Here is a 12858-nt window from a genome sequence, read left to right as displayed (position 1 = left end):
AAATGCCGTGCCTCCTGGTGTTCAAGCCACAGAACCAATCTTTCAATACAGTGGATCGTGGCCTTGCCAATCAATATGTGCCCCCGCCCAGCTGGCATTGGACAAAGCAACGACATGAGCTCCAACTGCGCGCGACTCTGCGTTCAAACTCCGGGCCCTGCCCTTCTCTGCAAGCAGACGTACCGAGTACGGATGCAGTGCTCCAAAGGCGTCAGTTGATCTGCGCGCCGCGGTGCTCCACCCAATGGCCGGGGCTCTACCGACATGCAAAGAAGGATTTTGAGAAAAAGAACAGCGCCGACAAACGACGACTGTGAAAGTTGTGCCCAATGTAGGGCGCCCTTCGACCCCCTGACGGGAAATCTTGGCCATCCTGGCCATCCTTGGCCTTACCGATTCGCAAGACGTAGTGCTCCTCCAGGCGAGCTAATTGATCATAATAGCATAATTCAAAGTCCTCATCATCCGCCCTAAAAGCCGTGCCCCACACGTGAAAAATAAAAGTGTGTATTGCGAGATTGCTTGCCAGGGATCTTTGACGTTATTGGTGCGCCATGGTACATCTGCTTCTTGATGCCAGATCTCGCGAAAAGATGACCGAGGACCAGACACGCAACTCACCAGTCTTGTACTTGTCGCTCGCGACTGAAGAGCACGGTAAAATGTGACTCTGCGCATACAATCCAAATAGGAAACGTCGGCCGCTTCAAATGCACCCCCACCTATACCCAAGTGCAGCATGAATGATAGTGGATCTGTAGAACGTCAGACGCGCCTTGTGTCATGCAAAATGCATCGGTCACGCTGAGCAAAGCATGGACAAGCATACCCGACAGGAGTCAAAGTGTTCAAAGAGTGACAGCAGACCAAAGTCGGCCGGGTCATCGATGCCCTTGAGCACCAGCTAAATTTTGAGTAGAACATGTGAGAGGCCCACAAGGCTGCAGCTCCGATGCTGTTCAGGCAAGAGTGTAGCCTTCTTCAAACAAAGCCACCTTCCCTAGCGGCCAGCATACCTGGTCATCCAGCCGCACTTCACCATCATGCACATTGGAGGTGGCTCGGCCAGTGACAAGCAGATTGACCATATCCTGACCATACCAAAAAAAAAACAAAAAAAAAAAAGTTCAGCCAATCGCGGCCGAAGCTCAAGACGAGAGAAGGTGGATGCACGGAGCACACGCACGAGCCCGACACCAACAGACCTGGGTGCAATAGTTGTGAGCACCAAGGAGAGGCCCTGCATCCACATCTCGATCAGCAAGAAGCCTAACAAAGAGGGAAGCAAACGTCAAGGGTTACGGAACAAGGTACGCAGGTCTTGGATACAATCGAAAGTCGGCTCAACCTGTGTTCTTCAAGGAACAAACCAAGCTGGGTTCTGGTGGGACCGATACAAACACACCTGTCCAGGCCACGACTGAGAATGGCGGAGATGAGAATCAAGATGATGCCTGGGGCTTGCTCCGCACACCAATCCAGCAACGCTTGGCGGACTGCCACCAAGCATGCGTCGTGGTCAGCGCACTCCACCGTGTGCACCTGACAAGCAATCAGGCGCCATGTACAGCACAGAGTCATGCCAAGTCCAGTTGGTAGCAGAGTTTGAGCAAATGATGGGAGGTTTGTGGCATTGGACGTGGCCAGTGCCAACGGCATGAGGCACCCATGGTAGCATCATTGTCGACTAACTCGTTCCAAGACGCCATCTCGAGCCCAGGTAGGCGGTAAGCCCTGGGCCTCGCTTGTGCCCAGCACCGCCACCACGCACTCACGGCCCTCACCTACAAGCCCAAAGAATTTGTAAGTCCAGAGAGTTCTTTGCAAAACAAAACCGTTGCCAAGTGGCAGTTATTACTTGGCATGGGGCCACAAGCATGAGCACGCACCACATCGCCAGAGCATGCGCGTCAGCGCATGGGTTAGCGCCTCCATCCTCTGCGCAGGGGAAGGTTGGAGGCCCACATGTGTTTCGAAGAGCAGCTCACGTAACAAATATGCCTGAACCACCGCAAGTACGCCACAGGGGCCACCTTCTTGCTGCCAGAGGCCGTAGGCCAGATCAGGGTGGGGGTGAAAGGCCAGGTTTTGTCGCAACCACGCAGGCACGAAGCGCGCATCTAAACGACCAAAAATGGCCTTTTTCAGCGCCTGCCACACGGTACGGACAAAGCGATGAGCGCGAGCCTTCGTCTGTGCTGCATTTGGATGATCTGCTGACAACAATAAGCCAATGTAGCGGGCGTGCCACCAACCACAGCAAACTGGCCAGATAATGGGCGGGCAGCCCGTACACCTCCACTGGCAACAAGACGATTGATCGTAGTGGCAGAGGGAGCACGAGGTATGGCGCGCGTGGGGCGGGTACTGGGAATGCCCACATCAACAACATCCTCTAGACCCAAATCATCAAGAACCAGATCATCAGGATCAGGACCGGGTCTGGACACGAGTCCGGGACGTCGATTGGCTGAGAACCCAGCGCGTTGGGAGTGCGGCGCTGCTGCGCGAGGACGAGAGGCTTGACTCAGGCCCGAGGTACCCGGATCCCCCAAGCCAGGACCACTGCTGGCCCCACTGGCACTAGTACGCATGCCTCGAGCCGTGCGCGGTGGGCGTGTTGACACTGGCGCGGCGACACTGGCATGGTGGCCTGTGACCGTTCGACCAATGTTAAGGCCGCTGCTGAGCGACATTTGCGAGATGGCTGAGGCCATTGCACCATCGCTGTTATTATCCCGCACTCCACCACTCGAGCCATGGCCTTCCTGCCCCGAGCTGACGCGCGTCAGGGTGGTTTGCGTGTCCACAAGTGCTCCGGTTTTGTCAGCCAAGTACTTGACAATAGTCTCCAGCAAAGAACTAAAGATGTGTGTGATGGCAAGCCAAAGCATTTGAATGAGGCCCGCTACTGCCGAGTGTAGCATGCCAAACGAAGACAACTGACCTGAGGTTTTGCTCCTTGTATTTTTTAGCAAGGGTCTCGGCCCGAAGGCCACGGATGAGGGCCGATTTCTGACCGTGGCAACGAGCAGCCATGAGTAACCAGGGCTGGCGCAGCACACGGGGCACAAGAAAACGCCACAAACGCGACCTTTCCAGTAAGCACACACCTTTGTGAGGGAGGAATCTGTTCGAGGGACCTCACGGTCCAGCGCATCGAGGCTATCCTTGAAGCCCTGTCGAGGCGGTGTCGTGAAGGAAGGTTTCGTCAAAAAAAAAAAAAATTGGCAACTATGTTGTTGTATTCGTGCAAGGAAAGCAAGGGGAGACGTAGCCACGACTTTTTGTGCTGCGACTCAAGCCTCCTGGCTGATTCCTTCAGCCTCAAGCGGCCCACCCACGCACATACACACCTTGCGCGCCAGGAACTCGCGAACCAGCCCTATGGCCAGCTCATCCAGCGCCAGCGCCATTCTCCCGCCGTCGCCTTCTCTCTCTCTCTCTCTCTCTCTCTCTCTCTCTCTCTCTCTGTCTCTCTCTCTCTCAAAAGTTTGAAAACGAAAAGACTCAAAATGTCAGATTCCAACTGTTAGATGACCGTTAAAAAAAAAAAAAAAAAAACTTCACAACAACTTCACAACAACAACTTCACAGCACGACCTGACCTGCGGAGCGTTTTGGGCTGGCGGGTGTGGACTCATGGTGGATACGACAAGGTGCAGAGGACGAGAGTGATTTGTTCAAGACTAGGCTTGGGGGCGAGAGTGAGCGCGCTAGTTTGAGTGGACGGAATCCCCTTTGGAGCAAGCGATGGCCTGAGAAGGTGAGCAGCACTTGCCAGCTGGCCATGGAGGCGAGCTTGCCCACCGAGTCGGGCTCAATCGGGCGGGCTGACGGAAGCGGCGGTGGCGGTGGCGGCGGCGGCGGTGGTGGATTTACGGGAGAAGACAAGGGGGAGCTGCTCTGGCGCTTGGAAATTCGGGCAGATGTGCTGGCAAGGCGCTTCTTGCAACATCGAGCCTGGCGGGCCTGGTCTGATGCTTTGGCAACTCGGCAGCGACTTGGTCGCCTCGGAGCAGAGCTAGTCGCTCATTTTTCCCGGCAACGCCAGCGCACTATTTGGCTGGCTTGGATCAAGTATACAGAACATCGTCGAGCACGGAATGGTGCGCATGCTGCTGCTTTGCAGCACCGTCGTCGTAGAGTACTCGAGGCAGCCTGGCGGGCTTGGCGATGGTATTATCGACGCCAACAACAGCTTGCGCCGCTTGCTGCCATTGTACGTCACCGATGCACGGAACGACATTGCCGCGCAGCGCTTTCCATTTGGCGCAACCACGTGAAGTGGCGACAGCACCTGCGACGGAAGGGGTTTGCTGCCATCCAGCTGCAACGCCTTCATCAGCTACGATGGGCTTGGCAATGCTGGCGCCGCTTTGTTGATGAGCAAGTGCGATCTCGCCTCCTGCTGGCCCAAGCCGAACTTGCCAGCGATCGACGCTTGCAACGAGTCTGCTGGTACCGCTGGCAGCAGCACCAGACAGACCGATGCCGAACTCGCACCCAACTGGCTCGTGCTTGCGCCCATAACCGAGACCACGCTTTACAGCGCACATGGCATGCCTGGCGACTCTTCATCCGGCTGCGCCGTGCCAAGATCGCACGGGTCAAGCTGGCAACCGACCATGTTCGACGGTATCGGCAGCACAGTGCTTTGCAGCACTGGCGGCAGCAATGGCAAGGCTTACACAAGCTGCAGGCCCGTGCAGACGCGCTGCTGCACTTGAGCCAGCTTATGCGCCGAAATGCCGCGTGGCATAAATGGCGCGCCAGCTACGAGTTGAGGGTTGAACGCCGTCTTCTGGCTCAACCAGTCTTCATTGAATGGCAAAGACAACAACGTCGAGCCCAGCTTGCTATCTATTGGCGAAGTTGGCTCGCTGCCATCGCCACTCGCGTGCGCCTACGCAAGAAGGCTCAGGTTGCAGAGGCGCTGTGTGACCTGCACCTACATCAGCGCATCTTTCGTGCTTGGTGGCACCATGTTCAAGTGCAGCAAACAGCACGTCGTCGCCTAGCTCTGGCTCTGCGACAAGACGAACTGGCGCTCCAGCGCCGCACCTGGCAGCGATGGTCCACTACACTTCACCTACAACGTCAAACCCAACAGTACCTGCGCCGCGCACGAATATACCGTCATGCGGTACTCTTGCTGGGCTCGCTCGATCAATGGCGCGGCCTTTTAGCTCGTCAGACATGGCTGCACAGGGCCCTGGCTCTGAGTGAAACTCAAGAGCGTCGCTGGACTGAAAAACGAGCCTTTGCGCAGTGGCAAAAGGCCCAGGCCACACGTGTACATGACCAACGGGCGCTGAAAACGATGAGGCGTGTGCAGGCCCACCTGACTCTCATAGGTACCTGGCACCATTGGCTAGCCTTGGTACGCCATCGCGTTGCACGACGCCGTGCCTTGTTGAATGCCGACGCTGTGGCCACTTTGAGTGTCGTGCGTGCCGCATGGCACCGTTGGGTTGCCCATGCCGCTCGTATTGCTGTCATGAATCGATGGCAGCTCGACCTGTCTTCCCAAAAAGCCCGTCATCGGTTGCATTACGCCTTGGTGCGATGGGTCTTGGCTTTTGCTCATGCTCAGCGCGCCCGCGCACAATCCCGTTTGGCACAACGGGCCTTTCATCAACGCCTCGTGCTTCGCACCTGGTTTGCTTGGCACGACTGGGCTCGACGGCATGCCGCTAGGCGCCGAATAGATGCAGCGCTTTGCGAGCAGTTTGCTCGACACCACCAGCAACAGACCCGATTGAGGGTCTGGCACCGCTGGCGTCATGCTCTAGTCTGTGTGCAGGAAAACAAGCGGAAGCACGCGCGTGCTGACGTTCAATTTTATCAGACCCTACTTCGCCGAGGGTTTTATGGCCTTCTTCTCTACGCTCGTGTGCAGCAGCAGCAGCGACACGCTCTTGCCCGGTGAGTTTCGCACCTTTCGGGCAAACAGTCTTGGTGTCCGACAAGCGCTTGACTGCCTGCTTACATCACATCATCACCACGGCACTCGGTCTCACGAATTTGCTCCTGCGCCTGATGTGGTGGGGTAGTGCCCAGGCGTTTGCGCGGAGGCGCCAATTGCAGTCCGCTTGGGTGCGCTGGCGGCAAGAAGCCAGGCGAATCGGTACACCAGCAGGTAAGGATTGGTTTCCGCCTCGTGGCGCGTGCTGGCGCCCCCACCCTTACCAATGGGACAGGATTTCAAGAGGCAGCAAGGGTATGCATGATAACTGGCTTGTTTCCACGACACGCACGTGTACGTGCGCTCTTGTCGCTTAGCTCATGTAATGTACAATGTGATGGCGCAGTACTCCATGCCCATGCATTGACTTTATGGGCAGTGATGCGCATGCGCAGAGGCCTTCTTCTTTGGCGAGCTGTCTGCCATCGACGGCGCCGGGAGCGCGCACTCATCCAAATTCCAGGCGCACTCGTGCCAGCTCTGGCCCCTAGGACGCCCGTGAGTGATGTCACCGGCCATTTCGACTTACTTGGAATGACTTGCCACCCTAATCACCACCCCCGATGTTTCAACTAGACTGATACAAGGGCTTTGCGGCCGTTTCATGCATGCTCGATGGACGGTCGAGGCAAGATCTTGGCGTTTCGGGCATGGCGAAGATGGCGTGCCCTCGTTCTTCGGCGGCGTCAAGCAGCGACTTGCTTGACAACTCAACCTCAGTCACAAACTCGAAAAGTTCGCGAACAACCGCGGGTGCCACATTTCTTTCAACTCCATATGCTTGGCGAAGCTGCAGCAGCTGAAGAGCGGCAAAGCCTGTTGCGCCAGCGGCTGACCGACATTCTGCAAGTCTGTCACACCCTCCAAACCGAGACGCCAGAAGACCCATCGATATACAACGCGTACATGCAAGCCCTCCATCAACTGTTAGACCAGGTGCGCCAATTACGGCATGGCTCTGGTTGAGCACCCCAAGCCTGGGCAAGAGTCTCCAAACCCCCATCGGGGTTGTTCGCTGTGCCAGGTGAGTACCAGGATAATTATTCGGTCATCTTATCGCTAGAAAACCCTTGTTGGTAATTAATTTCATGATGCAGCCCAGCTTGGAATAATATTATTGTGAAAATGTGGGCGCACACGAATCATAATGGCATGTTGTGGCGGAAAAGGGCCTTGCCACCAATACACGTGCAAGTTTATTTCTTCTGTGCTTCCTTGCACCACGTTCTTGGTCTAAACCTCCACTTCGTTGATGGACAAACGACGGGGATAAATCTGTGGGCATGGTCAGCGATCAACGTGAACATCCTGGGCCAGAGGGAAGACTTGGGAACACCAGAGAAAAAAGGCAGGTTGCCAGAGTCGCGCACTGGGCCAAAGTATACCGAGACCAGAGGACAACTACCAACCTTCGTGTCCGAAGACGGTCTACGTTCAGAGTCCGAAGACGGTCTGCGTTCAGAGTCTGTGGAGGCACTGGCACCCAGCGGCGCGTCCGTGTCAAAGGCACCGCTGGTACCGACACGTCGCCGGGTCGGGGGACTTGAAGCCCCCTCGGTTCCTTCCTTCACTGCTGCAAGAGGCTTGGTGCGGCGTGGCGGCTGGTTGCCCGTTGGTTCAGCCCCCCGCGGTGCGGATGGTGAATCAAAATGCAGCATGCTGCTTTCAATACTGCGCGAATCCCGTCGGCCCGAAGTCCCACTTGTACTGCTGCTTGACGAGGGACGGTCGCTCAACTGAGCGGTGGGCGTGGTATCCTGGGGCTCACTTCCCGGCTCTGACTCTTCGTCGATGGTGGACGAGCTGGGACGCATAACCCTGCGACGGCGACGAATCACTCCATCGGCAGCTTTGCGCACTTGAACAACCACCGTATTTTCGGGCTGCATGGGCGCGGCAGCTGATGTGCGTCTGGCAGAATTGTAGCTTGGTCGGTGGCCCGCAAAGCCGCTCTATCTCGCGCCGCACAAACATCTATCAGCTCGCGAATTCAGCGAGATGACCACCGTCACGGAGTGACAGACAAGACCGGCCAGCAACGGCCTACCTTGATGTGATTGAGGAGATCATCGACAACATTGTTCTCTTTAAACTCAGACCGCACGTCCTGCTTAGATTGGCGACGCGCCTCCGCCTGCTGCTCACGACTCACTCGTCTACCCGAAAGAGCAAAGAATAGTCGTGAGAAGGCCGGCACCAGACCGTGTAAGGTCAGCGTGAAACGCAGCGGCGGCGAGAAGCGGAAGCAGACAACATAGTTAATGGACTGCCATGGGCACGCACTGTTGCTCAGCGAGGCGTCGCTCTTCGTTTTGAGTGACGCATTGCAGAAGCTGCTCAATTGCGGTCGTCCAAACGGGCAAAAGAGAATCCGGCTCGGCGACATAAAACGCTAACACGCATGTAAGCGGGCACGACGGATGATAGATCAATGACAGGCTATTAAAAGCATCGGTAATCAAGGCACCCACACAGCGGTAGGTCAAAAGTCTCGGCAGACCACCGCCCGTACCAGCAAGATCTTTGGAGGAGGCAGTGATTGCCTCCAAATTGGAGCACAGCCGCTCCATATGGCGGGCAGAGCGACTCAAGACTGGCTACAAAGCCGACCCACCGCCCACAGTGCGAAGATGAGTCGCTCAGGAGAAAACGCGCTCGAGTTGACAGTCCGAGCAAACCCTGGACATCCAGAAACAAACAAAAAACAAATAACCAAAAAAAAAAAATTGAATAGAAAGCGTGCGGGAAGGCGTACCTCGTAGCGCTTGCTCTGATCGCGATCCTTCAAGCGCTGCTGAATTGACTTGGTGCGATTGGCTAAAGAGCGAATGTCTGCCGAAAGCGTGTCGAAGTCGACAGCAGGCAGCTGTCGGCGCATGGTCGATAAGATCAAAATGGCGCGGCAGCATCGACTGGCCCAAACTCAAGTATGCGTGATCAGCCCACCTTTTTGAGCTTGTTCAATAGCAAGGCTTCGAGTTCTTTCAACAGTTGTGGCTGCTCTTCGTTTAAGTTGGCAGCAATAAAGTTTAAGAGCGTAACTCCATTGGCACCCCGCACCTCGCGCAGCTTGAGTAACGATTGAAGCTAATACAAGCAGATGATTGAACACCACCATGCGTCCCAAAGGGGGTATGTGAGCCAGAGTACTGAGCAAGCACACGTCTCAAGCTACAAGTACAGGCACTCACCTTGAAGCCCGCGGCGCCACCTGCAAAGCTGCCAAAGTTGACAAAGTTGCCTGGAGGGTTTTGAGATCCGGATTTAGCGGCCCATCACCATCGGGCACAAATACGGAGGTACCCGGCAGACTGACGAGAGGACGCACCGATTTCGCGGATAAGAGTGAGATACTTCATGAGACACGGGCTATCGTCGAGGGCATCAAGGGCCGCTTTGAACGTGTTGAGATTTTCAATGTACTCGGTCTCCAGATCCTCAATATCAAACATCAAAATACGAGCCTCAATGTGCAGCTGAAAATCAGGGATCTAAGCGCAGCCAACACGACCAATGCGACAGTGTTAAAAATGTGATCGCAATCTATTCGTTTGTTTACCTATTTCGTGGTTGCTCTTTTGTGGGGGGAGGGGGGGGCGGGGAGAGGCCGGGGGTGCTCTTGGGTTGCAGGACATGGTACTGCGCTGGAAACATCTGTCAACATCAGCCAAACATCTTTGAGACTCGCCTTGATCAACTGAATCAGATATTGCTCAGCTGGGGCCAACTGGGCCACATCGCCATCATAGCTTTGCAGTGCTGCTTGTTCTTCGGGCGTGGGCAAGGTCTTATGCAAACCACGAACCACGGGCTCGTCCAAGACTGAAGAGTTGCCATCGCCATTTTTGAGCTCATCAAATAGCTTGGCCTGATCAATGTGGATGGTTTGCAAAATAATGTTGATGGCCAACGAACGCTTGGAGTCGAGAAGGGAGATCTGTGTGGCACAACCCGTTGAGTGAATGACCGAAAGAAGCTCGTATCAATCAGCCTGATTCGTGGGCACGAAGCAAAGCCTACCTTGGCAGGCTCAGTGCTCTCCTTGTTGGTTGTAGTGCGGTTGAGGGATTTGGCCTCCTTAGCCTTGAACTCGTCTTGCAATTCCGAGTAGTGCAGGTCAAGCCGCATGTCCGACTGACCATCGATGACGGCCCAAATGCTCCGCTCAATTTGTCGGGCATTGAGTTTGTTCCATGCCAGTCGCTTGCAAGGGCCCGACGGCTCGACAGCAGGTTTATACACCTTGGCGTTGGCCATTGATGGTGCGCCTGGCACACCAGGTGGCGGCGGAGGTGCACCTGGTGCGCCTGGCACACCAGGCGGGGGTGGCGGCGGAGGCGGCGCCCCGCCCGAACCTCCTGGCGGCGGTGGGGGTGGGGGTGGTGGTGCCCCGCCCGAACCTCCTGGCGGCGGTGGTGGTGGGGGTGGTGGTGCTCCTCCTGAAACGCCAGGTGGTGGTGGGGGCGGTGGGGGCGGGGCACTTGCTGTGGTACCTGTAGCCTCGGGTCCTCCCGGAGCAGGCGGAGCAGTGGGCGGCATTGGAGCCTTTGGCGGCTCTGCAAAGACATCGTTGTCCGTTTGAATGGCGATTGAGCTTCTTTCACCGTCCGGCACTGATGAAGTGGAGCGGACCGAGTTGCGCAGGTTATCCAGATCTTTCGACCCTTGTCGCTGCAAAGAAGACTTCATGCGCAATGAAGCAGTGCGGCTGCCATTCTAAAAAGAAGTAACGATAGGGTGGCAAGGAGCGGTCAGAGTGACTTCATGCACTTAAACGAGTTTTTTTGAAAACAAGGCGCAATTTAAACAACCATCAAGTGCAAGTGCAGGGGTCAGGAGACTCGTGCACGTACTCCACCCGAAAGCAAGAGACCTTTTTGTGCTTGACTGGCCACAAATGCATATACTGCCCGCGTCGTTGAGAGATCGTCTCCAGCACCGTACAGGGCTGATAGCAGCTTTTCAATCGAGTCTACGCTCATGCGCCCCCGTATTCACGATATGTCAGGACGGGTTTAAGACAACAAAGCGCAGCTGTTGTGGGAATCTTGCGACACACCTGCACAAGCAGCAGCCTTGGCTTTTTCCAGCACGGCTGCGAAGAGTGACGCGGCCGTCGAGGTGCCGCCACGCTTGGACTCGGCGCGCTTTGTACTCTGCGATACATGCGGTTGTTGTCACAATGGTTCAGCACCTGGTAATGTTGCACGACATGATGCCGACACGATCATGGGTAGCACGCCAAGGCTCTGAAGCTCACCTCGCGCATATCATCGTCTATGCCGCGAAAGAAGATCTCGAGCTGCGTGTGAAGGCCATTGTCGTTGTAGGTGTGTTCGGCCCGTTCAAACATCCCGATAATGCCCACATCCAAAAGGTCTTGTCTGCCGGTCGAGTGACGATGATGTTTAGCAAATGTAACCGTTACACGCTACCAGCATGATGTCAAGCAAGGACACAAGTGACAGCAGCATTGGACGTACCGAAGCATGACGCGCTTCTGGATGCCGCTTGCGCCATTGAGCATGGCGTTGACAAAACCAACTACCATACGGAGAGACTCGACCGTATCCGCATCTTTAAAGGTCTAATCCCCAGTCGGGACGTATGAGTGGTACAGGAGGCATTTCGATAGTGAGCAATGATTACCATCAGCAGGAGTACAGAACGCAATATTGACAGCCTAGGTCGCCAGCACCTTGCGGAGGGGTGATAGGTAGTGTGGCGTGCCGTATGTGCTTTGGTACCAGTCGAGCGCGCCCAACACGCGATCATGACCAATGCCTGAGTTCAGCAAAACACCAGAGTGCAGCGGGCACGTCAATAATCCAAAGTGAGACGTGGACGAGGGTTCGGGCATGACGGCGGGGGCCCAGGACTGAGGCTCAACACCGACTGGAGGCAAAGCGCACCCTCCTCCGAATAGATGGCCAAAACGGATAAAATCTCCCAGACAAGGCGGGAGACCATGTCGTGGTTACTGGACAAGAGGGCCACGAGGTTGTTGAGGGCATCCTCGGATTCGAGCAAGCGATCCAGAGTAGCACGATGGTTGACGATAGCGTAGACGGCGCGCACAACGTTGTTGATCTTGGTGGCGGCAAATATGCCCTCTTGGGCCAGATGCTACAGCAGAAAGTCGAGAGTCAAGGAATTGTCAGTGCACCCGGACCCAAAAGAAAGTGCCGAGGGACCATGGCATTATCGAGACCGTACTGGAAGCGCGGCCAGCAGGGCACCCAAGCCTTGATCTTGAAGAAACTGATCAATCCATCTAGGGGTGGCGCCCGCACCAGGCGGATGCACGCCGTGAGCCCGGGGCAGATCAACAAGGCAAGCAGGTCACTGTACATGTGCGTGTACGTACTGGCGGCGAGCGTGCGTAAACACGTCGGCGAGATCATCGTAGCTCTGCAGCGTGTGCCGTTCCAGCGCAGCTGCGATAGCAAGACGGGAGCCGACCCCCTGTGAGGCAAGGCCGAATCGAGCACTGTCTTATCTATTGGGTGCATCAGCTCACCAATCAGGAGTTGAGGCGGGCGGCGGGCAATGTGATGACCGACGCCTTGAACGCAGGTGGCGATGATGATACGGATGAGTTGCTAGAGTAGAAAGGACCGCGATACGTGGGCGGTGAGCTAGCCGCGAGCGCTTCTCAAAAGCTGTCAGATCGGGCGGAGCAGATTGGCTGACCTTCCACTTGGTCATCTTGAAATGGTGTGCTAGGACAGGTACACAGTAGCCAGATATGGAACGGGGAGGGTCAGACCCTGATAGATCTGCCAAAGTCCAGTCCAAGAAGTCGGGGTACAGACGCAGCGACAGGCGGTTTGCGCGAGCACACTTGTCAGAAGCGGCGATGATAGCAGCCTCAATGTTTGGCGATCCCG

At 55.9% G+C, this 12858-nt stretch overlaps 3 protein-coding genes across 3 annotated transcripts; 1 reads left to right on the top strand and 2 right to left on the bottom strand.

Annotated features, from left to right (window-relative positions):
* Positions 1-256: 256 nt before the first annotated feature.
* On the bottom strand, positions 257-3416 carry MONBRDRAFT_32796 (uncharacterized protein; the record flags this gene model as incomplete). Its single annotated transcript, XM_001746545.1, has 12 exons — positions 257-470; positions 622-722; positions 830-904; positions 1017-1091; positions 1206-1269; positions 1406-1542; positions 1693-1784; positions 1890-2151; positions 2256-2862; positions 2948-3015; positions 3114-3179; positions 3357-3416. 12 exons carry the CDS (start codon positions 3414-3416, stop codon positions 257-259), a joined length of 1821 nt encoding a protein of 606 aa, XP_001746597.1.
* Positions 3417-3790: 374 nt separating this feature from the next.
* MONBRDRAFT_8993 (uncharacterized protein) lies at positions 3791-6674 on the top strand (the record flags this gene model as incomplete). The annotated part of the gene is made up of 2 exons (XM_001746661.1): positions 3791-5928; positions 6545-6674. The coding sequence occupies 2 exons, from the start codon at positions 3791-3793 to the stop codon at positions 6672-6674; spliced, it is 2268 nt and encodes a 755-aa protein (XP_001746713.1).
* Positions 6675-7201: 527 nt separating this feature from the next.
* MONBRDRAFT_26231 (uncharacterized protein) lies at positions 7202-12676 on the bottom strand (the record flags this gene model as incomplete). The annotated part of the gene is made up of 20 exons (XM_001746544.1): positions 7202-7243; positions 7378-7920; positions 8016-8124; positions 8252-8360; positions 8481-8565; positions 8724-8834; positions 8915-9055; positions 9160-9209; positions 9297-9459; positions 9609-9905; positions 9989-10684; positions 10822-10940; positions 11028-11124; positions 11229-11352; positions 11452-11555; positions 11667-11752; positions 11881-12094; positions 12185-12242; positions 12336-12405; positions 12595-12676. 20 exons carry the CDS (start codon positions 12674-12676, stop codon positions 7202-7204), a joined length of 3300 nt encoding a protein of 1099 aa, XP_001746596.1.
* Positions 12677-12858: the final 182 nt, after the last annotated feature.

The sequence above is a fragment of the Monosiga brevicollis genome, genomic scaffold, assembly GCF_000002865.3.
Source record: "Monosiga brevicollis MX1 MONBRscaffold_13 genomic scaffold, whole genome shotgun sequence".
Lineage (NCBI taxonomy): Eukaryota > Choanoflagellata > Craspedida > Salpingoecidae > Monosiga > Monosiga brevicollis.
The sequence above is the reverse complement of the archived record's forward strand: the minus strand, read 5'-3'. Positions and strand labels throughout refer to the sequence as shown.